This window comes from Rana temporaria, chromosome 4 (assembly GCF_905171775.1).
Source record: "Rana temporaria chromosome 4, aRanTem1.1, whole genome shotgun sequence".
Lineage (NCBI taxonomy): Eukaryota > Metazoa > Chordata > Amphibia > Anura > Ranidae > Rana > Rana temporaria.
In genome coordinates this window covers 341,738,213-341,763,445 of record NC_053492.1, presented here as the reverse complement: position 1 = coordinate 341,763,445, position 25,233 = coordinate 341,738,213, and the positions used below count along the sequence as shown (strand labels likewise).

At 44.8% G+C, this 25,233-nt stretch overlaps 1 protein-coding gene across 1 annotated transcript in view; it reads right to left on the bottom strand.

The window, feature by feature from the left end:
- Positions 1 to 7,067: 7,067 nt before the first annotated feature.
- Positions 7,068 to 25,233, bottom strand: part of LGALS8 (galectin 8) — a 57,204-nt gene continuing 39,038 nt past the window's right edge. The window contains exons 7-9 of the mRNA XM_040350782.1: positions 22,960 to 23,048; positions 22,710 to 22,875; positions 7,068 to 8,461 (exon numbers count right to left, since the gene is read on the bottom strand). Coding sequence (XP_040206716.1) covers positions 8,312 to 8,461; positions 22,710 to 22,875; positions 22,960 to 23,048 — 405 coding nt within the window. The 3' untranslated portion in view covers positions 7,068 to 8,311. The remainder of the gene's footprint in view (positions 8,462 to 22,709; positions 22,876 to 22,959; positions 23,049 to 25,233) is intronic.

Here is a 25,233-nt window from a genome sequence, read left to right as displayed (position 1 = left end):
AGATTCACCTATATATTTCTCAAATTTAGGGTCTTGCCCTAATTTTGAGAAATTTTAAATACAAAAATAGTGTAAGCTGGTGAAATAGGCAGAGATTCACCTATATATTTCTCTACCTATAGCAATAAGCAGGAAGCCAGCACTAAACAATGTACTGCACAGACAGTATATCACAGGGGACAGGTGGAGTGCTGGTGAAATGGGCAGAGATTCACCTATATATTTCTCTACCTATAGCAATAAGCAGGAAGCCAGCCCTAAACAATGTACTGCACAGACAGTATATCACAGGGGACAGGCAGAGTGCTGGTGAAATGGGCAGAGATTCACCTATATATTTCTCAAATTTAGGGTCTTGCCCTAATTTTGAGAAATTTTAAATACAAAAATGGTGTAAGCTGGTGAAATAGGCAGAGATTCACCTATATATTTCTCTACCTATAGCAATAAGCAGGAAGCCAGCCCTAAACAATGTACTGCACAGACAGTATATCACAGGGGACAGGTGGAGTGCTGGTGAAATGGGCAGAGATTCACCTATATATTTCTCCACCTATAGCAAGAAGCAGGAATCCAGCCCTAAACAATTTACTGCACAGACAGTATATCACAGGGGACAGGTGCAGTGCTGTTGAAATATTCAGAGTCACCTATAGATTGCTGACTGCCCTTATAGAAAAATTTCAGGAACCTGTCCCTGAACTATGTACTTGACAGAAAAACACAGTATATCACAGGTGGACAGGTGGTGGCAGGTGCAGTGCTGTTGAAATATTCAGAGTCACCTATAGATTGCTGACTGCCCTTATAGGAAAATTTCATGAACCTGTCCCTGAATTTTGTACTTGAAAGAAAAACACAGTATATCACAGGTAGACAGGTGGTGGCAGGTGCAGTGCTGTTGAAATATTCAGAGTCACCTATATATTGCTGACTGCCCCTATAGGAAAATTTCAGGAACCTGTCCCTGAACTATGTACTTGACAGAAAAAGACAGTATATCACAGGTGCACAGGTGGTGGCAGGTGCAGTGCTGTTGAAATATTGAGAGTCACCTATAGATTGCTGACTGCCCCTATAGGAAAATTTCTGGAACCTGTCCCTGAACTATGTACTTGACAGAAAAACACAGTATATCACAGGTGGTGGCAGGTGCAGTGCTGTTGAAATATTCAGAGTCACCTATAGATTGCTGACTGCCCCTATAGGAAAATTTCAGGAACCTGTCCCTGAACTATGTACTTGACAGAAAAACACAGTATATCACAGGTGCACAGGTGGTGGCAGGTGCAGTGCTGTTGAAATATTCAGAGTCACCTATAGATTGCTGACTGCCCCTATAGGAACATTTCTGGAACCTGTCCCTGAACTATGTACTTGGCAGAGAAACACAGTATATCACAGGCGCAGTGCTGTTGAAATATTCAGAGTCACCTATAGATTGCTGACTGCCCCTATAGGAAAATTTCAGGAACCTGTCCTTGAACTATGTACTTGACAGAAAAACACAGTATATCACAGGTGGTGGCAGGTGCAGTGCTGTTGAAATATTCAGAGTCACCTATAGATTGCTGACTGCCCCTATAGGAACATTTCTGAAACCTGTCCCTGAATTATGTACTTGACAGAAAAACACAGTATATCACAGGTACACAGGTGGTGGCAGGTGCAGTGCTGTTGAAATATTGAGAGTCACCTATAGATTGCTGACTGCCCCTATAGGAAAATTTCTGGAACCTGTCCCTGAACTATGTACTTGACAGAAAAACACAGTATATCACAGGTGCAGTGCTGTTGAAATATTCAGAGTCACCTATAGATTGCTGACTACCCCTATAGCTGAACAAAATTCCTAAACTATATGAAGCACAGCAGATGTCACAGGAATAAAGAGTGCTTGTTGAGATTTCTGGAGCAGGATACACCTAACACTGTCCCTAAGCAGCAACAGCAGCCTTTCCCTATCATAAGTGAAGCACAGTGACAACGAGCCAGATACCATAAGATGATGCAGATATCAAAGAAATAAAGTGTGCTTCTTGAGATTTGTGGAGCAGGATACACCTAACACTGTCCCTAAGCAGCAGATTCAGCAGCCTTTCCCTATCATTAGTGAAGCACAGTGACAACGAGCCAGATACCATAAGATGATGCAGATATCAAAGAAATAAAGTGTGCGTCTTGAGATATCTGGAGCAGGATACACCTAACACTGTCCCTAAGCAGCAGATTCATCAGCCTTTCCCTATCATTAGTGAAGCAGAGTGACGATCTGTGCTGTGTGCCTCTATCTAATATAGAGGCTGGTCACATGATGGGTCACATGCTGCACTGGCCAATCACAGCCATGCCATAAGTAGGCATGGCTGTGATCAGTTCCCAGTCACAGTAGTAAAACGAATGGCGATTGGCTGCCGTGCAGCGCGCCAAAACATACCCGAACTCCGAACCCGGACTTTTTCCAATTATTCGGGTTCGGGTCTGGGTTCGGGAAAAACCCAAAGTCCGTACCGAACCCGAACTTTACAGTTCGGGTTCGCTCAACCCTACCCCTAATATAACCCTGTTGCAGAATAATTCAGTCCTATCTTTACACCATTCTAATTCTGTCTGTTCTGAAATCTCTTTAATTTTTAATAGCATGCATACCAAATTGGCCACCCTCTTTTTCTTGCCTTCTTTGGAAGACTTTTTAGATTTGAGGGCCTCATTATGAGTATTGCATTGCTTTAATTACATTTTGTGCCAACAAATTCCTCACTGTACTCTCTATGTATGGGATAGATTCGGGTGGAATTTTGTACTGACGCTGAGGTGGCGGATCAGGGCCCTCAATTTTAACAATCATGTTTGAAACTTTACCACACTGCGCTTTAGATGTTGCCCACACTTCATTATGTTGCCACAAGATTTTAGCCAATATTTGGTCCTCTGTTTTCAGTATTGCCTGTGGGTCAAGGATTTCATCTGTTTTGACTGATGCAACCTCCCAACTGTCCATGACCATGTGCACCTTGCCTTTGTATCTAGACCCTTTCCACAATACCCAGTTACATAGATCTAGAATTAGTCCATGTGCCCCCATGACATCCGAGCCCAAAATAGTGCCCTCATGCGTTGGGGAAAGAAACAAACATAACCTCTGTATTTCTATAGATACAAGTATTGATTGCTCAGAAGGTACTAGTTGTCCTCCGAATCCTCTAAGGAAGATTTGTTTCCCATTAGGATCTTTTTGAAGTCTGATATTAGTTAGACTTACAGCAGCTCCACTATCTAGTAATATGTTTGTGCGATGGCCCCCTATGGCCCCTTGGATACGTGGTCTGCCGCTTTTGTCCCTGTCCAGATTACATACTAGGGACAATACCGGGGCCTGACATCCCTATGGTTTAAAATAAGGATTGGTTGGGGGTGGGGTTTTATATTCCTCCTGGTTTATTTTAGCTTGCACTATCCTCTCTAACTTCCTTAAAAGAGGACCATATAATGTAGCATCAGGTGCCTTGTTCGGCTGTTGCCACCTTATCTGATTCAGGTTTTTGCTGTTCCTTTTTATGCCAAAACCTCTTCTCATCTGTGTTCCTCCTAGGCAATTGACAGTCCTTCATTACATGGCCTGTATTCCCACATCTGTAACACCTGCCTGCAAACCTCACTCTACCTTTGCTTTTAACTACTTTGGCAACTCTTTTGTGGGGCCTATTGTCTTGATCTGTCTCCCGAACCCAGTCCCTTATGTTTATAAAGGTCTGGTATGAGGTGGCATTCCTCAGTGCAATTCTGGTATGGTAATCAATACATGTGCACTTATTAGCCATAGAACACAGAAAACTGTCATCGTGAGACATATCAGGACAATTATATGTGGCCTTATAAATGGTGAAGTATTCACTGCAAAATAGTATTGATCAATTCCCCTCCTAAATTTAGTATTTTCTAGGGCATTCTTCCTGTGGTGTCCTTGATGGTCACCCACACGATCCTTTTTGGAAACTTGGTCCACAGATCAGCAATTAAAAAGCCCCACTCTGGGGGACAACAATATCCCCTTCCCCTGCAAACTGCCTGTAACCGCGGTCACGTGATAAACTGGCCCAACTCTTCTATTCTCTTGTTTACTTGCTAATTTGCGTCCTTCTTTTGGCATCTATGTCAGTGTTTGCTTTGCATGGACACTACTTATTGGATGGGCTGCAGCAGGTCCTCTTAGGATACAGAATAAAATTATGTCAGCATAGGGGGAAGCAGGGGACCATAATCTCTGTTGAGGCATCACATCACTGGATCAGTGGTCCCGCCACCCAGAAAAAAAAATGTCCCAGTGCTGGTGGTGTCACTGAAAGGAAATGTGTCCCTGCATCAGTGGTGTCACCTGAAGGAAAACATTTTCCTGCATAATTGGTGTTGCCAAGAGGAAAAATGGGGCTAAATCCGTGGTGTCACTTGAAGGAGAAAAAAAAAAAAAAAAACAGCATCGGTGGCATCACTGGACTGGTGGCGTCACTGAAAGGAAAATGCTCTTTACAAAGTCCATTTTTCGCTCCTCCTTTCTCTCAATATATCTTCAGGATGCGGCACTATGTTACTTAAGGATGAATGGTTGCCATCCAAGGGCAAAGCAACCAAATTTTTACACAGTGTGTCAAGGATGTCACCTAAAGGGAAAAATGTCCTTGCGTTAGTGGTGTTGCCAAGAGGAAACAAATAGCACTGTATCACTAGTGTCAACCTGAGGAGCATTGATTGGCATCTATGACAGTGGGATGAAGGAGGGGAGGATATATGGGATGGTGGGCTCTGTGGGGTTCATAAAACTAAAGGGTTTGGGGGGGGGGGGGGCTTTTAGGGAAGAAAGCCATCGGAAAAGGACTATCATTGCTGTACCTCTGAAAAGCAATCCACCTCGATAGCTTTTCAGAGGGTGCTTGGCAGGTGGTTAGGAGGTGATATTTCATCTGCCTTCTTTAACCCTGGAAATGCTGAACCACTGCACGTGGTTGTAACACATTAACACAGACTACAAGTCTGGACACCCTGAATTAGGCTGGTGTCCCTGGGGTTGGCCACGATCACAGCGCTGTACATTGTTAGACAATTATGGAAGAATCAGTACAGAGGTACGCCTCAAATTTAGGGCTCCAACCTACTACAATTGGGCTAGCCTGGCCCCTGCCCATTTAGCCACTTTCTGCACATGGTTGGGCTCCTCTGGAAGATCTATAGGCTGAAATTTACAAAATATCTTCTTCTGCCCTCCTGTATCTGGAAAATAGTGTATCTATAATGCCAGACATGTCCTGCGGCTCCGGTCTGTGTACAACTGTGGGAACACAGTTACATACTGTACCTTGGTGCAGTAGGGGGAATTGGTAGTCTCTCCTTGGATGCCATCCTGACAGTGAACAGTGTCATTCCAGGGTTGGTTCTGCTCTTACAGGAAGGCTTGGGCTCCATGCTGCCCCATGGCAGGTGCTGGGAGGTGCAAGGCAGGTGGAAAGGTAAACACTGCAAACACAGCAAGTTGCTCCAAGCATTCCTTCTCCAGTAACTGACTCTATTTTCACCTACTGCACATTGAACAAGTGGGTGCCCCCCCCCCACACACACTAAACACAGCACCTGGGGCACGTGTCCGTTCTGCCCACTTTTTGTGCCAGGAACCACACCAACATAGTGGGTACCTATTGAGAGAGACCCACATAACCTGAATTCAGAGTTGGGTTTGCAAGTGCCACAAATTAATAATGTACTCAGTTAATCTGAAGATTTTTATTGCAATCTGTACATAACGCTGAAATCAAGCTACAACACAACTTATTACAAATAAATTTAATAGCAGCAAATATTGTTTTTAAATCATACATTATGATTAATGTACAGATGTACAAAATATATTAGTGGATATAAAGTGCTCAATAAAAGAAACAGAAACAGAAATAATAAAGCCATAAACAAAGTAATATGGAATTGTTTGCCACAATTAGGTGGTACCCCATTCTAGAGACAGCCATTTAAAAAATTAGTTAATGCTGAAATATAAGATACTCTGTCACACATACCTTTAATATGAAACATTAGTAAAAACTGTACATCTTCCAAACATCACATAGTCTGCCAGCAATTATGTAAGCTAATTGATGTGCTGTTCACATTCACCATTTAAGAAAAACCATTACCTATAGACAGCCAAATTTACCAGCAAAGTTAAACCAAGTATATATCTGTAAATGTATACTTGGTTTAAAAGTGGATATAAACACCAAGTGATGAAATTTGAGCTGGGCACATATATCTGCAGCATTTTGTTATCTCGTCAAAGCGCTATGTTCCATAGCTCTCTCCTGACCCGTTCCTCGGTTATCAGCCTAACTCCAGACAAATTCTCTGACAGATAAAAGCAGCCTGAAATTTCTGTCAGGGGAGGTTGCTAAAATAGATTAGCAGGGAGCTGGCCCTGTTACAAAATGCCTCTGAAAGTCTCTGCCTATGATGAGAGGGGGTGTGTGCCTTTTCTTCCAATCAGCAATTTTAGCCATCTTAGCTGTATGACCAGACATCACACTCTGTGTTAACCAGAAAGAGAAAATTTCCTAACACAAATTGAACTTTCTAAACAATATATAAATGTAAAGACTGCAGATATGGATGTAGGTAGATTTGGTTCATCTGTGTATCATATAAAGGCTGTTCACTTCACTGGGTGTATGGAGGGTTTACATCCACTTTAACCTTCCTGTTAAATACGGCAAAGGTTTAAACTTAGGCTTGCATTCTTTTTGCTCCGAGTGGATGTTGGATGTGCCCTAATGCAAATTTGTGGGGAAGACTAATGAAGAAGCTGCATCAGATGCCTTAGCATTCACTGTGGGGATATATGCTTATTTTTGATGATGTTACCTTTTAGTACTACCTGGAGAACCCTCCACCCTTCCAAAAGTGTGTGTCCCTTACAGTGGAGGATAGGTAAACCCTTTTCATGCATCCCACAATTAATAGGTGATACAGAGGTGTTCCAAGTAGCACAATGTTAAATATATTATACATCTACATATTAAGTGTTTCTCATAAGTTCATTTGAAGAACTGTAGAATAACTGTTCTAAATCTATGTGTCAGAGGTATTGTCCTCACTCAGCAATGGACAAGTTTAAGTGTAATGATAACCAGTATAAAACATATCTATACATTTCATATATATCTATCCAATATATATCGCATATCTTTCTCTGGAGTGTATTATGTGCAGCGTCCAGAGTTCAGGAGTGCGTTACGTACAGAATGCAGGGTTTAGGGGTGCCCTACATACAGAGTATATCGTTCAGGGTTGCGCTCTGTATAGAATGCAGGGTTTGGGAGTGTTCTACACAAAGAATGCAGAGTTCAGGTGTAAGTTGTGTACAGAGTGCAGGGTGTGCAACCCTAACACCCCTCCAAATCTTCCCTGCATCTCTCTCTTCTACCTGACCTAGCTCTAGTACCTCCCTGTGTAGGTGACGCATCTTGTTAGGGAGATTACTCTCTCTCTGAAGATCTGTCTCTACTGCGAGTGTGTGCAGGGACCTGAGCAAAGCTGTCCCTCGTAAACACAGAAGGCTTCTGTGTCTACAAGTGACAGTGGGGAGCGGGAGCAGAGTGCGCCACGTTCCAGCTGCAAAAATGGGTGTGAGGGCCACACCACAAGGCTTGGTTCACCAGATTCAGCCCACGTGCCCTATGTTTGAAATATGTGCTCTAACACAAGCAAAAGGGCGCTGTAGATCTTCAAATTAGGCAGGTCATTATAGGGGTTTGTGAACTACAATGGAAGATTCACAAATTATCTGGCGTCTTCTTACATTTTTTTTTTTTCATAATTTTTGTAAGTTAAACAACAATATCAACGGAAACATGAACTTAAAAAAAAAGCAAAGCAAATTGCCACTTACATTTGACAAATGCCCTGATGTGCCTGCATGTTGGTCCTGACCTCCTGTAAAGCACCCCAAATCGCTAAAACCTGGGACTCTTATGCAAAGCGGCAGCAGCTTCCATGGTCACCGACTCTAGCCCACGCTCTCCACTAGTTAGTGAGGCCAACCGTTGGAGTAAGAGACGTTTACATTGAATACAATATGAATATATTTTAGTGCAAAGCCATGACAAAATTAGTAACGCATATTATCTTTCCGCTTCAAAAAAAAATTAGGAAGCCAATTTAAGTCATTACAGAAGTAATGCCTCAGTAATGGTCATTATATTTGTGAAATATATTCCATAATCTTAAGGAAATCACCCGACCAGTCATATTTGCGCATCTGGCATAATATTTTCTACCAGGCCCGGATTTCATACACTTGTACATCTCCATGAACTGAGACCTCATTGATCATACTCAGATCTTTGAATCGGTGCCTATAATCCAGCACATGATGTCCATTCACTGCAACTTTATATTGATGAGTTTCGCAGTATATGAGGAGCTGCAAACACAGAGCAGACAACAAAATTGAATTACTGTGTAAGAATTTAGACTTAGGTTGGTGTAAATTCGTTAAACATTATTTGTTACAATTTTCTCACTCTTATAATTATTAACCTTTGGTATATAGTAGTTATTTTCCAATACAGAATACTATAAGTAACAAAGCCAGTTTCACAGTTGATTACATTTTCCAGTATTGCTAAAACATTCACTTTATACCTGTGTACATCAATCTTGTACATTTTTTGTGGAGAATACTGTAAACGGTTGAATTTTTATTTATTTTTTTAGAACATAAAACACACACCTTTTAAAACTAATCATTAGTTCTATTGCCATTTACTGAAATAGTAAAAGTTACATAGTTTGTTCAGATAATTTTATAAAATGTATTTATTATTTGTGCATTACTGTCATGTTTAACCCATAGGAAGTCCCAAAGTTTTACTCGTAAGGAATGCTACATATTGTGCATTTTATACACACACACAAACAATATATACTGTAGCACATATACCAGTACTTGTAAAGCTACAGTAACTGTACTTGATCAGCATATATTAAACATACAGGGCCAGATTATCGTAGAATGGAGTAAAACTACGACGGCGTAACGTATCTCGTTTACGTTACGCGGCCGCAAGTTTTACGCGCAAGTGCTTGATTCACAAAGCACTTGCCTGTAAAGTTGCGGCGGCGTAGCGTAAATCCTCCCGCGCAAGCCCGCCTAATTCAAATGATCCAGGTAGGGGGCGTGGATCATTTAAATTAGGCGCGTTCCCGCGCCGATCGTACTGCGCATGCGCCGTCCCTAAAATTTTCCGACGTGCATTGCGCTAAATTACGTCGCAAGGACGTCATTGGTTTCGACGTTAACGTAAATGGCGTCCAGCGCCATTCACGGACGACTTATGCAAACGACGTACATTTTTAAATTTCGACGCGGGAACGACGGCCATACTTAACATTGGTTGCCCCTCATATAGCAGGGGCAACTTTACGCGTCGCAAATGCTACGGAAACGTCGTAAATTGACTGCGTCGACCGCGCGTACGTTCGGGAATCTCGCGTAAATAGCTAATTTGCATAGACGACGGGGAAAACGACGTCGGCGACACCTAGCGGCGGGAAAAAAATTGCATCTAAGATCTGACAGCGTAAGAGCCTTACGCCTGTCAGATCTAATGGATATCTATGCGTAACTGATTCTAAGAATCTGTCGCATAGATACGCCGGGCCAGATTAGGACTTACGACGGCGCAAATGGTGTTGCGCCGTCGTAAGCCCTTTGAGAATCTGGCCCACAGTATATGTGCATGCATGTTTGTATATATGTCCAAATGATGTGCCACATGTAATCCAATGGTAGCTAATCTGTGCACCAACATCTGGTGGGCTCCCAAGGACTACTACACACAGAAATCCAAAATTAAATGGATGAGGCATAGATGGAAGCAATAATTAGATTGTGTAATCATAATTTTGGGTAATAACGTAAATTGTGTTTTTCTCTTTTTCATGTCCAGAGCAGGTCTCATCTATTGAACCGATTGACAGAATATCCTTTTTCAATAAAATGTATTTCTCAAGATAAATCCGTGTTCTACAGGTCTACAAATTTTTTTATTTATTTTTTATAATTAACATGATATACTTACCTGCGTGGCCCCGAATCTTGTCTTCTGGGGTCCTCCACTGGTGCTCTTGGCTCATCCTCCTCTCTGTGCGCCCCCCATAGGAAGCCACTTTTTATGGTTGTGCACCTGTGGGTTCGCTCCAGAGGCGGGCTATGTGCAGCTCAGATCGGCCCTGCCCCCCCTCTCCCTCCTTACATGATCTGATTGCCTTCATGTCCAGTAAGGAGACAGAGGAAAGCACTGCTGCAGACAGGCACAGCGCTGAATCAAAACAACCACATTACACTCACAGTAAGCTTACAAGACCCAGACAACTGGCAGCAGGTAGGGGTTGGATGGCCGGGGGTGACAAAGATCAATGATAATGGACAGTAGAAACGAATCGAGGATAAGCAGATTCATGTGACTTTTACAAGCAGGAGCAGCAGCGGGGAGATGCTTCCTTGATGCCTTATGGCAAAAAAGAACAATCCACCTAGCCTGTGACATCAGTCTCAGAGTGTTAGCTCCTCGTGTGGTGAAGAACCAGCAGGAAACAGGAAATTCTAAGTTGCCCAAGGACTACCAGGAGCTCAGCCTGACTGGCCTGCCAATGAAGTTCTCCAGAGACAGGGCTGAGGTAATACTGGCAGCTGACTTGTTATCAGAACGGGAACCCAGTGCCTTAATGTCAATTCTAGCTAGGCATGGTGAACAGCTGCAACTATAGAGATCGGTTCTAGCAGTGATGTAGAAGTAGGATATTTAATAATAGCTTACCTGTAAAATCCTTTTCTTTGAGTATGCCACAGGACACAGAGCCTTAGTCATTACATAGTGGGTTGTATGGGTCACCAGAGGTGATTGGACACTGGCACAACCAATGAGAACAAGTTGCCCTCCATATAACCCCTCTCATTCAGGAAGTACCTTACTGCTTTGCTACACAAACTAAGGATCCCATAGAAGTAGGGGACCTCGGTGTCCCATGGTGTACTCAAAGAAAAGGATTTTACAGGTAAGATGTTAATAAAAATCCTACTTTCTTTATCGTACATCACGGGACACAGAGCCTTAGTCATTTCATAGTGGGACGTCCCAGAGCAATGCTCAATATGAAGGGTGGGAGACACAGATCAATCAATCCGCCAATGGACAAGAAGCCCTAGACGGCTGCCTGCAGTACACTACGCCCGAAGGCAGAATCCTCATGTCCTCTTACATCTATTTGATAGAATTTGGTAAATGTATGGACTGAAGACCAAGTTGCAGCTTTACAGATCTGAGCCAACGAAGCCTGGTGATGCACTGCCCATGACGCACTTATTGCCCTGGTGGAGTGCGCCTTAACAGGAAAAGGAGGAACCTCATTTCTCAAACCATAAGCTTGAACAATTACTTGTCGAATCCACCTAGCAATGGTGGATTTTGATGCCGGCCCTTCTTGGGACCATCTAGCACAATAAACAAAACATCTGTTTTATGTATCTGAGCCATAGCCTGCAGATAAACTTTTACTGCTCTCACTACATCTAGAGCAGGGGTCTTCAAACTACGACCCTCCAGTTGTTCAGGAACTACAATTCCCATCATGCCTAGTCATGTCTGTGAATGTCAGAGTTTTACAATGCCTCATGGGATGTGTAGTTCCGTAACAGCTGGAGGGCCATAGTTTGAGGATCCCTGATCTAGAGAGTGCAATAACTTTTCCTACGCTGTTCGCGGTTCAGGAAAAAAAGGAAGGCAAAACAATGTCTTGATTTAAAAGAAATGCCGACACCACCTTTGGAAGAAAGGTAGGATGAGGGAGTAGTACAATTCTTTCTTTGTGACAAATTAAATAAGGCTCTTTACGAGAAAGAGCTGCTAACTCTTCTAGCAGAAGATAGCAATCAGAAAGGCCAATTTCCTGCTTAAAAGAATCAAAGGAATATGGCGGATAGGTTCAAAAGGTTGCTTTTGCAGAACTGAAAATACCAAGTTCAGATCCCAGAGACACAAGGGCGACTTGACTGGCAGGTTTATCCGCAGTACTCCCCGAATGAATGCCCGGACTAGGGAATGAGATGCCAATGGTCTCTGAAAAAAGACTGATAGAGCCGATATTTGACCCTTGATGGTACTCAGGGCCAATTGCACATCCACTCCTAATTGGCAAAAGGCGACAATCCTACTTATGGCATACGTCAGAGGATTCCATCCTCTGGATTCACACCAGGAAACATACGCCTTCCAGACTCTGTAGTATATTAGCCTGGAGGCTGGCTTTCTCTCATTAATGAGTGTAGAAAGAACTGGACCCGAAAGCCCTTGTTTCTTTAAAATGTAGGTCTCAGTAGCCAGACCGTCAAATTTAGTTTCTGTAAGGAAGGGTGGAACACTGGACCCTGTGACAGCAGGTCATGATGGAGCAGAAGCACTCAAGGTCTTCCTACCGGCATCTTTATGATCTCGGCGTACTAAGCCCTCCTGGGCCAATTTGGGGCCACTAGGAGTACTAGTATTCCATCCTTCTTGATCCTGCCTAGCAATCTCTGTAAGAGAGGGATCGGGGGGGGGGGGGGATGTATAGATCAGTGAAAACCGATTCCAAGGAATTGTCAGAGCATCCGTTCCGTAGGCCAGCAGATCTCTCGTCCTGGACACAACTGTCCAACTTTCTGTTGAGTCTGAAAGCTAGCAGGTCTACATTCGGGGTCCCCCATCTCTGGCATATTGCCTGAAAGACATCGGGGTGGAGAGACCACTCTCCTGATGACAGTTGCTGGCAACTTAAGATAGTCCGCTTGCCAGTTTTCTACCCCTGGAATGAAGATTGCAGAAAGACAAGGAATATGTTTTTCTGCCCATATCAAAATCTGAGTCACCTCTTTCTGAGCATCCAGGCTCTGGGTGCCTCCTTGGTGATTGATATAGGCTACTGCAGTAGCATTGTCGGATTGAATCCAAACTGGGTGACCCTGTAACCTGTGTGTCCAGGTTCTGAGGGCTAAGTATACTGCCCGAATTTCCAGTATATTGATGGGCAGGCTCTGCTCTGTTCCGGCCTCTTCTAATACTGCTCCCCAGCCCAACAGGCTGGCATCCGTCGACACCATCTTCCAGGTGACTGGGAGAAAGGACCTTCCTTTCCGCAAGTTTACGGTCTTTAACCACCAACTGAAGCTTTGGCGCACCTGTGGAGACAGGCGCATGGGTAAATCCAGGGCTTGGCTTCTCCTGTTCCAGAATACCACCCTGCAGTAGTCTTAAATGAAACTGGGCGTAAGGAACAGCCTCGAAGGAGGCCACCATCTACCCTAATAGCCTCACGCAAAGACAAATTGATGGTCCCTTCTTCGTCCTGACCTTGTGGATCAATTTTCCTAGGGACTTGATCTTTGGCTCTGGCAGGAATACCATGCTTTGTGCTGTGTCTATGATCATGCCCAAGTATGCTACCCTTCTTAGGGCTTGTAGAGAGGATTTCTGTAGGTTTATGATCCATCCTAAATGCTCCAGGTATCTTACTGTATTGAGCACTGCGTGATCTAATCTTGCCACCGACTGATCTATCACAAGTAGATCATCTAGATCAGCTGTCACCGTTATGCCCTGTGCTCTTAAGTTTGCCAACAGTGGGGCCAGAACTTTTGTAAATACCCGGGTGCGGTGGCCAAACCAAAAGGCAGAGCCATAAACTGGAAGTGACGATGCTCCACCGCGAACCTTAGGAACTTTTGGTGAGTGGGATAAAATAGGCACATGTAAATAGGCATCCTTGATGTCTATAGACACCAAGTACTCCCCGCCTTGTAGGGTGGCAACCATTCGGAAATGGCGAATGTTCAGAAACTGGTTTAGATCCTTTAGATCCAAAATGGGTCTGATGTCTACATTTGGTTTTGGAACCACAAAGAGGTTTGAATAAAACCCTGCACCTTGCTGTTTTAGGGGGCCTTCCTTGATTACCCCTTGAGACAGCAAATGATCCAAACCTCGGAAGAAAGAATCTCTCTTTGTTCGATCTTTGGGGACCCCTGAACTTCGGAACCGATAGGGTGGGGTTGTTTGAAATTCTAGCTTGTACCCCAAGAATACAGCAGAAACCACCCACTTGTGCTGGATTTCTGTCTGCCAAGCTGCTGAAAACTGCCAAAGTCGTCCCCCCACTCGGCCGAGCGGGGGCGCCCCTTTATGAGGAAGATTTGGGGCTTTGCTTGTTAGCTTTTTGCCCCCCCTGCTTCCTGTTCTTCTGGGCCTGGCCCTGGTCTTTAGCCTTTGAGACTGTCTGAGAATGGCGTCGCCACTGCCTGGAGGCAGATGTTCCAGGAGCTGGGGAGAGAGGGAACGCTTAAAACAAGGACGCTTGTTTTTCTTTTATTTACACAAGAAATATCCGCATCAACTGAAGGCAAACTCCACTTCTTGTTAAACGTCTCCTCCATGGGATAAAGAACTTCAAACTTCCTAGGAGGAGAAAAACGCCTATCTGGATGCTTCCAGTCTGCGTAAATCAGATTCTCTAATAAAGGATGAACCTGAAAGGAGCACGCAGCCTGTGGGGATTTTAATGACCCCAGCAAGGAGACAGGCGAGTCAGTTAACTCTGAAGGTGGTAACTTAAATGCAGAGCATACCGTTTCAGTATAATATTGCATCTGCAATTTTAGAACCTAGGAAGCAGAAAAGATTCTTCTGAAATCCCAGATCTTTCTGACTCCTCATCCTTAATCTGTGATGGTGCTATGTCCTTATCATCTTCAGACCTTTCTGAAGGGAGATCTGAAGTAACAGAAGGAGCTCTGCTTCGTTTTTTTTTATCCTTTTGTGCGGACTTTACGATTAACGAAGCGATTCTTACTTCTAAACTGTTTAGGGCTACTGCCAAAGAGTCCTCAGTGACATATGCATGCCCAGGCACTATAGGAGAGACTGTTGCTCCTGATGGAGTCAATGGCTCATCCTGTACAGGTGCATCATAAATTACCGGAGAGGAAAGTACCAAGCGGGCCCGGCTAGAGGCTCTGGTCTCAGGTGGCGATGCTTTTTTGTCTTTTTTAGTCCCTGTATTTTTCCTTTGGGAAGACATATTACCAAGCAACAAAGCCAAGGTACTATCAACTGCATATAATCCTGTTCTAGTTAAGCCTTTACATACAGTATGCAACTAATCACACAGTTTCATGCCCAGTGGGTGTCCTCTCTTGGGGGTGCCCAGATAACCAACCACATAGAGACCTTACGTGCCCTTGTAAGTCGCTGTGTCCCCAATTAGGGGAGAGCTTCAGGTTTGAGAGGCTTTATGTGCTTCTGCCTGCTTGAATCGCCGTGGGATGACGTACACACGCACGTGCACGCTCGCGACCTGCCCCTTTCTCCTTGCCGCCATAAAGCATGCGCGACCTGGGGGGGGGGGGGGGACAGTCTCCTGAGAGAAAGAAGGGTCTCTTGCATCATGGCAGTGGGGAAAGGACCAGGTCGCTATCCATGGCAGAGCTCTGCAGCGGAGAGTGTGTCTGGAGCTTGGTGAGTAAAAACTCAACTCTGGCGGTAATAGAGAAGACACCCACTTACAAAGGAAAGACCGGAGTTAGGCTTACCGGTAACTCTGTTTCTAGGAGTCTTCCAGGACAGCCTCTTGAGACCTTGGGCTCCTCCCTCCGGGACAGGAAACACGTACACCCTTTTCTTTAAAGGGCGGTCCTCTAGATCTCCTCCTCAGTTTGCCCGAGAAATACCAGAAGATCCTGAAAGACATAGTCTACTAACACATCGTTAGATCATTTTATATCTTCACCACAATTACAGTTCCTTAACAGACACCGGGTGGGAAAAACTCCGGCTGTCCTGGAAGACTCCTAGAAACAGAGTTACCGGTAAGCCTAACTCCGGTCTTTCTCTAGTCGTCTTCCAGGACAGCCTCTTGAGATGACAAGCAAGAACTTACTGGTTTTTAGGGTGGGACTACTGTCTGGAGGACCCTTCGTCCGAAGGCCTGATCCTTGTCTGACAGCAGGTCCAACCGGTAGTGTCTTGCAAAGGTTGAGTAAGATGTCCAGGCTGCCGCCTTACAGATCTCTTCCGGGGACGCTCCTGCTCTTTCTGCCCAGGAAACCGCCACTGCCCGAGTAGAATGTGCTTTAACTGTAGGTGGTTCCCTACCCCCTAACGTATATGCTTCTACAATCAACATCCTGAGCCATCTGGCAATAGAGGATTTTGATGTTCTGTGACCCTTGCGGGCACCTGAGAAGTTAACAAAAAGTGAGTCACATAGAAGTCACAAAGGAATTTAGACTAAGTAAAATAAAAGACTTCTTTTAACATCCAATAAGGACAAAAATTCCCCTTCATCATTTTCTGAAGAGGAAAGCAAGGTTGGTAGGACAATGTCCTGAGTCCTATGAAAGGTAGAGGCTACCTTGGGTAGGAAGCTAGGATCCGTCCTAAGAATTATCCTATCATCAAATACAGATAGGAAGGGTTCCCTAATAGAGAGGGCCTGAAGATCGCTGACTCTCCTGGCTGAGGCTATGGCCACTAGAAAGACTGTCTTAAGGGTAACATGTTTCAGAGAAGACTCTTCCAGCGGTTCAAATGGTTTGTTAGTAAGAGCCTTTAGTACCAAGGACAGATCCCAAGAGGGACAGGCTCTAATCCTAGTTGGATTAGATCTTGTCAGACTTTTGAAAAAGTTTTTGACGAAGCGATCCTGTTGAAGAGGTACATCCAAAAAAATACTTAAGGCAGCCGCCTGTACTTTGAGAGTGCTGACTGATAAGCCTAAGTCCGCACCTGCCTGCAAAAATTCTAGCACTACTGGGATGCCAGAATGATTCATTCCTTGTTGTATCTTCCAGGAATTGAATTTTTTCCACACCTTAGAGTATATTGCTCTAGTTACCGGTTTGCGACACCCTAAGAGAGTCGTGACCACTTTATCTGAAAAACCCCGTGCTTTCAATAGTTGCTCTTCAGAAACCAGGCAGTTAGTTTCAGGTTCTTTATTTGAGGATGAAGGACTGGACCTATAGACAGTAGATCTACTTTCTCTGGAAGTGTCCAAGGTGGATACAGGGCCAGCCTCCACAGGCTGGCGAACCATGGCCTCTTGGGCCAGAAAGGCGTGATCAGAATCAGATCCGCGGGTTCCCTGAGAAATTTTTGGATTACCCTGGGAATCAACCTCACTGGAGGGAATGCGTATGCCAGGCTGAAATGCCAAGGATGTGAAAAGGCATCTATCCCCTTCGCTTTGTCTTGTGGGTGAATGGAAAAAAATGTTGTAACCTTCCTGTTCTCCTTTGCTGCGAACAGGTCCACCTCTGGTAGTCCCCAGAGTGAGACTATCTGGTAGAAAGTCTCCTGGTCTAGAGACCACTCGTCCTGACATACTACCTGTCTGCTGAGGAAATCTGCCAGGGTATTCAGTGAGCCCTTTAGGTGGACAGCTGAAAGGTGTACCAGATTTTTCTCTGCCCAGATCAAGATCTGTGTAGCTGTTGCCTGTAGGGCTGGGCTCCTTGTGCCTCCTTGCTTGTTTATATAAGCTACTGTGGCAGCGTTGTCTGTCCTGATTTGTAGATGCTGACCCACTAGATAGCACTTGAAGCCCTGAATGGCTTTTAGAACGGCTAACAGTTCTTTTTGGTTCGATGACCGAAGAACCTCCGAGGACGACCACTGACCCTGGGTCCAAACTTCTCCCAGGTGGGCGCCCCAACCCCCCCTGCTGGCATCGGTGGTCATTACCAGAGCCACTGGCGGATCCCAGAGAAGACCCTTGTCCAGGTTTTCTCTGGCTCTCCACCACCATAGGTTTCTTTGAATGCTCTTTGGGATAGGTATTGTGAGGTCCAAATCCTCCTTCCTGCCACTCCAAAGTTTGAGCATATGTGCCTGGAGAGGACGCGAATGAAATCTGGCCCAGGGTACCGCCGGAAAACAGGCCGACATCAGACCCAGAACTCGCATAACTTGCCTTATGCTGATCTCCTGATTCGTCTGGAGAAAAGCAACCGCCTGATCTAGTTTGAGAATTTTTTCCTGGGGAAGGAAAATCTTCTTTTCTACTGAGGATATTCTGTATCCCAGGTACATCACCTCCTGTGATGGTATCATCTGCGATTTTTCTTCGTTGACCAGCCAACCCAGGGAACGCAGGAAAGACAGGGCTACCTTCAGGTCGCTCTCTAACTGATGACCAGACGGGGCTATGAACAACAGATCGTCTAGGTAAGGCACTATTGTTACTCCTTGGAGTCTCAGTGGTGCCAGGGCTTCTGCTAGGACTTTGGTAAAAATCCTTGGTGAGGAAGACAGGCCAAAGGGAAGGGCCCTGAATTGCAGATGTTTGGTAGCAGAACCCAGTCTTACCGCTAGACGCAGGAATTTTTGGCATTCCTGACGGATCGGAATGTGTAAATATGCGTCCCGTAAGTCCACGGTGGCCATATAACACTTTGGGAAGATCAGACTGGTGACTGAAAATATCGATTCCATTCTGAACCGTTTGTACCGGACCCACTTGTTGAGGGGACGAAGGTTTAAAATCAGTCTGTACTTTCCTGAGGGCTTTTTCACCACGAAGACATGTGAATACACCCCCTGACCTTCCTCCTCCTGGGGAACTTCCAACAGAACCCTCTGATCCAACAGGTCCCCTAAAAGGAGACCCAGGGCCTCTGCCTTCTCCCGGTCTCTGGGAGGTTGAGTGACCAAAAATATTGGGGGAGGGGGAACTGAGAATTCCAGCCTGTAGCCGTTTTCTATGAGGTCGTGTACAAACGGACTGACTGTTAATTCTGTCCATTGTGAGAGGAACTCCCCCAATCTTCCTCCCACAGGGACCTGAGTGTCACTGGGTTTTGGGGGGAACCTGAGGAGGGTTAAACAAGATTCCTCCTCTTCCACGTCCCTTTTGGCCCACCCAATGTTTTTTAGGATGTGAATCCCGGTCTTTCTGGCTTTGCCTAAACCCTCGAAAAAAGCGTTTATTTTCTTTCTTTTTTCTTTCCGGGAAGGCTTTCTTTTTATCTTGTGTCCTTTCTAGTGCCTCCTGGAGACCCGGACCAAATAAGTGATCGCCAGAAAAAGGTAAGCCGCAGAGTTTTAATTTTGATGCGGCGTCACCCGTCCATGTCTTTAACCAGACCGACCTTCTGGCTGCGTTGACCAACGCTGCAGATCTGGCTGCAAGCTTCACCGATTCTGAGGAAGCATCGGCTAGGAAGCCAGCCGCCTTCAAGAGTAACGGGAAAGATTTTAAAATCTGCTGCCTGGATGTACCAGCAGTGATATGCGCTTGGAGTTGATTAAGCCAACACTCCAAGTTCCTGGCTACGCAGGTAGCCGCCAACGCTGGCTTAAGTGCAATAGTGGAAGCGTCCCAAGCCCTTTTTAAAATGATGTCACCCCTTTTATCCATTGGATCTTTAAGTGTTCCAAGGTCATCGAAGGCCAGGTCAGTTCTTTTTGACACCCTGGCCAGAGGTGCATCTAGCTTTGGAACTTTGTTCCATGGGAGCGTAGTATCTTCCTCAAAAGGATATCTACGCTTTAGGTTCCCTGCAAAAAAAGGTCTTTTTTCTGGTTGCTCCCACTCCAACAAGATCGTTTCCACCAACGACTTATGAACAGGAAAACACCTGTTTTTTACAGCACTACCTTGATAAAGTTGGTCGTGCTTAGATAGCTGGACCTGTTCCTCTCGGATCTCTAGGGTTTCATATATTGCTTTAAGCAAGTCTCCCACATCTTCTAGAGACAGTCTATATCTAGTCCCCCTGGAAGAGTCTTCTTCTTCTAGCTCAGAGCCAGAAGCTGAATCTACCTGAGAGGAAGCCTGGGACCGAGTGGACCCTCCTGCTTCCTCCTCCTCATGCTCATCCCCTTCGACCGGAGTTGCCAAGGACGGGGCACTAGGGGTCCTATATACCGGGGACGGCATCTGCATCCTATCCATCATTCCCCGGAAAGATTTGAAAGTGGATGCTAGCTCATCTTTTACAGATGATAAGACTTTTTGGCATTCTGCCACAGAGTCATCTTTGACCAGACTGGAGATGCACTCTACACATAGAGGCTTTTTCCAGCTGGAACCCAATTTTTCCCCACATACAGCGCACTTTCTTTTAGGGGCTTGTGCTGGCGTTTTGTCCTGAGATTTGACCTAAAATCAAACACAAACACCATGCTTTAGTATAAAAAACAATGCCCCCTGACAACCACCCGTGTGTCAGAAAAGGTAAGTGCTGGGGAGCCCTCCACCACAGGCCCTGCCCAGGGAGGGAGAAAAGGTCCTGAGATAATTCAGACCATGTCCCCCCAAGGTAAGTGAAGAGTCAGCCTAGCCCCCCTTACCTGGGAGACGCCGGAGCCGGTGGACCCGGAGTCTGTAGCCTGCCTCGCTTCCTCCATCGGTCCTGTGTCCTTAAACAGCCCGGCTGCGTATGGAACACACCGCTCCGTGTGCCTTCCTTCCACTGCCGCGCTTAAGTCGAATGGGACTAGGTTTCGACAGCGCCCCTTGATGACGCCGTTCCGGTGACGCACTTCCGCCTTGTGGAACGCATCCGTCCCGCCCCTCAGCGCCGCTCCGGAAGAGGATCTGCAGTGCAGAGCGGCATGGCCAGCCAGCGTCTCTCGCCGCCGCCATAGCTGATGTACCGCGCTGTGCCCTCAGAAGGAGACCAACGCAACAGGTACTGGGTACTGCGGGGGGGGATGCCGACATCAAGGGTTCCCACTCTCTCTGAGCTTTAGACAGCAGTGAAAAAACGGTGACCTTTCTCTTCCTAGCAGGAGCAGAGGGGTACCAGGCAGAGAGGGAATCCAGCATTTTAAAAGTCCCTTAAAAAACGTGCTCCTTCCCTTCTGGCAGGAAACACAATAACTGAGGAGGAGATCTAGAGGACCGCCCTTTAAAGAAAAGGGTGTACGTGTTTCCTGTCCCGGAGGGAGGAGCCCAAGGTCTCAAGAGGCTGTCCTGGAAGACGACTAGAGAAAAGTCTTTAAGGTATATGCTTAATACTTTTTTCCTGCTTACCTTATCCCCGCCGCAGGTTTGCTGAAAATCAGACAAAAAACAATCTTCACCCATCACGGCTGGCATGTGTGCGCCAACCTTCAGGGATATGGGTTCCTACTTAAAGGATGCCTCTTCCCTGGTCCTTGTAAAAGACTCTGCCAGGACTTTAGCGTTTGTAAAAAAGCGAAAGTGCTGGACCCTAGAGCCCAGTCCTCCAAAGAGAGGCATTACAGGCGACACCTCGTGCGCGAGGCCCGGATACCTTCCAATTGTGCAGTAATAATTTAAGCGTCTTGTATGGACCCAAGGTATAGCTCTTTTGCCCCAGGGGCCTCTATGGCAGAGCTTCCTTTAGCACTATCCTAATCGTGTCCCATCTTCTTAGACACTGGTGAAAAAACGAAGGTACTTACTGCATGGGAGGGATTATATGGAGGGGAACTTGTTCTCATTGGTTGTGCCTGTGTCCAATCACTTCTGGTGACCCATACAACCCACTATGTAATGACTAAATTTTCCTGGCATCATTGTTAGTAAACATCTGGTATTAGGGGGAGGAATAGTGCCCCATTGCTGGTATCATAGGGTGTAATAGTGCTCTATTAGTTGTGTCAGTGGGAGAAATGATGCTCCATTGTCAGTGTCAGATGGCAGAATAGTGTCTCGTATCAGTGGGAGGGATAGTGCCCCAAGGGCCGGACAAAGGCAAACAAAGGGCCGCATCCCGCCCTAGAGCCGGAGTTTGGAGACCACTGGTGTACGATAAAAAAATGAGTTTAATTGATGAAAAAAACACATGCTAGCAAGAAATGAGTTAGTCTTAACAAATGATAATAAAAAAAAAAAAAGTCCATTCCCCTAAAATATGTGGCAGTATACCCTGGAGATTAAAAGGGGTTGTAGAGGTACAATTTTTTTTTTTTTTTTTTTTTTTTAAATAGCCTCCTTCACTTACCTCATCCTTTGATTTTGCTTTTAAATGTCCTTATTTCTTCTGAGAAATCCTCACTTCCTGTTCTTCTGTCTGTAACTCCACACAGTAATGCAAGGCTTTCTCCCTGGTGCCGTGCTCGCCCCCTCCCTTGGACTACAGGAGAGTCAGGATGCCCACTAACACACAGGTCTTTGATCTGCAACGTAGAGAGCGTCCTGACTCTTCTGTAGTCCAAGGGAGGGGGCGAGCATGACACTCCACACCAGGGAGAAAGCCTTGCATTACTGTGTGGAGTTACAGACAGAAGAACAGGAAGTGAGGATTTCTCAGAAGAAATAAGGACATTTAAAAGCAAAATCGAAGGATGAGGTAAGTGAAGGAGGACTGCACTAGGGTAAAGGAAGCCATTTAGGAAAAAAATTGTACCTTTACAACCCCTTTAAGGATTTTCTGTGCCCTTCAATAGATGGAATAACAAAACAATATGTTGATGGTATACACCAATTTAATACAAGGTGCCTATAAATAAATGTTCCATTAATCCCCTGCAAACTAAATGGATTAAAAATGAATATACTTAAACATGGACCCCTACAGAATCATTAGTGACTACTCAATAGTAAGTACACCACTGTATAAAAAAAATGTCCCGATACCCCAATGAATGAATATAATTCTCACTTACCTCAAAATACAGGTCAGGAAAAAATGGGAATTCTTGCAGCTGCCTTTCCTCGTCTCCCCAGCTGTCATACAGGTAAGAGTTTCTTACAAACACTTTCTCCTTCATACGTGGGTTCAAGTGCAAAGCAATGGTTCTCGAACCACTTGGTTTTAGATCTATAGCAAAGCTATCAAAAATAAAGCATGAAAAATCAATTGTAATACTTGCAGTAAAAAAAACGGTTCACATTAATAAGCATTATAAAATTTACCTTTTTGCATTTTTATTTACTTCTCCCTTTACAAGCACAGTTCTTCCAGGACCAAGAGCATTGGACAGACTTTGCGTGCAAGGCACTTTCTAAAATTAGAAGAAGCACAGTATGAAAATGGAAGTGGACAATTGTTGTAATATATTAAACCACTACAGCCATCACACCTGTACACCCCCTGTGTAAAACCCCCAGGGGACCCAGTGCACATAGCACTTGTGCCGTTTAATCTGTGCTATGGTTCACGAGCAGCCATGTTGGATAGCTGGCCTCTCCTTCCTCCACTGCTATACAACACTGGACAAAGAAGACAACAGTTCTGAGTGACAGCTCAGAGGAGAGGGAGCATGATAGAAAGTGCACATACTGCCCACAAACCCCCTGCTAATTATGCGACCCTATGCCTCCTCTGCACCTTTACATGTTTATTAGCTTGACTGATCCCAGACCCTGCTAATATTTTGGAGGAAATTAAATTACCAAGCTGTTGGCTTGTTTCCTTCTGAAATACAGTGGCTGTAGGGAGCACCGTCATTCACAAAAATACAAGAATGTCTAGAATTTGGTCTTCAGTCTGGGGAGGCGCTACAGCCAGCATTGACAGCAACACAAATGTCATTTTATTTCCTAACCACTGTTCAGTTTTGAACAGGGACAAGTTTGTTGTGCTCTGGGTCCCCTGGGGGATTTAACCACTTAAGGACCGCCTCCTGCACATATACGTCGGCAGAATGGCACGGCTGGGCACATCCACATACAGGTACGTCCTGTACTAGTACCCAGCCGTGGGTCGCGGCGCGCTCCCGCAAACCGGTCCGAATCGCCGGGACCGCGGAACTCGCGGACCCGATCGCCGCTGGAGTCCCGCGGAGCTGAAGAACGGGGAGAGCCGTGTGTAAACACGGCTTCCCCGTTCTTCACTGTGGCGGCAGCATCGATCGTGTCATCCCTTTTATAGGGGGACACAATCGATGACGTAACACCTACAGCCACACCCCCCTACAGTTGTAAACACACTTAAGGTCACACATAACCCCATCAGCGCCCCCTGTGGTTAACTCCCAAACGGCAACTGTCATTTTCACAATAAACAATGCATTTTTTGCTGTGAAAATATCAAAGGTCCCAAAAATGTGTCAAAATTGTCCGAAGTGTCCGCCATAATGTTGCAGTCACGAAAAAAAAAAAAAACGCTGATCGCCGCCATTAGTAGTAAAAAATATTTTTTTTATAAAAATGCAATAAAACTATCCCCTATTTTGTAAACGCCAAAAAATTTTTTTTAGCAAACCAAACCGATAAACGCTTATTGAGATTTTTTTACCAAAAATAGGTAGAATACGTATCGGCCTTAACTGAGGGAAATTTTTTTTTTTTTATATATTTTTGGGGGATATTTATTATAGCAAAAAGTTAAAAATATTGATTTTTTTTTCAAAATTGTCGATCTTTTTTTGTTTATAGCGCAAAAAATAAAAACCGCAGAGGTGATCAAATACCACCAAAAGAAAGCTCTATTTGTGGGGAAAAAAAGGACGCCAATTTTGTTTGGGAGCCACGTCGCACGACCGCACAATTGTCAATTAAAACGCAGCGCCAAATCGCAAAAAGGGGCCTGGTCTTTTACCTGCATTTTGGTCCGGGTCTTAAGTGTTTAACAAGCATTTTAAACTTGTGGTAATACTTCTTCCCTAAGATAACAAAGTAATCCAATAAAGTGTTTTTGAGTGTGTGCCACACACACTAGTTAAAGATCATCATCATGTAAACTGATGCCACCAGTTTGCTAAAGTTGCTTCCAAAAAGTGCAGAGAATGCAGTGGTGAGATATTTCAACCAGCTGTCAAGTTCAGTCAATTGATTTTCCCAAAAAATATAGTAAACATTTAAGACCCACTCACAACTTTTTTTTTTTAAAGTGTCATAAAATCATCCATGTAAAATTAATATTCTAATTTAAAGCAATGTGACACATCATTTCTTCATTCAAATCTAAATTTTTCAATATCGTTTTGTCTCCGACTATCGATTTCTCCCTTTGCCATCATTGGCGGCTCTTCCCGTTTACTTCTAGTATCTTGTTACAAGCAGTGCACTGCTCTCTTCATTACACTTCCCAGAAACCAGTGTTCTTGCATGTGCCCTGTACAGTACAGGATAAAAGTTTGTTTGCATTTCTCTAAGCTACAATCCTAGCCTATAGGCAGCAATTTGATGAACGGAAGCTATTGACTGCATAAAGTGCTTCTCAGGAGCATTTAGAGGAAGACAGCT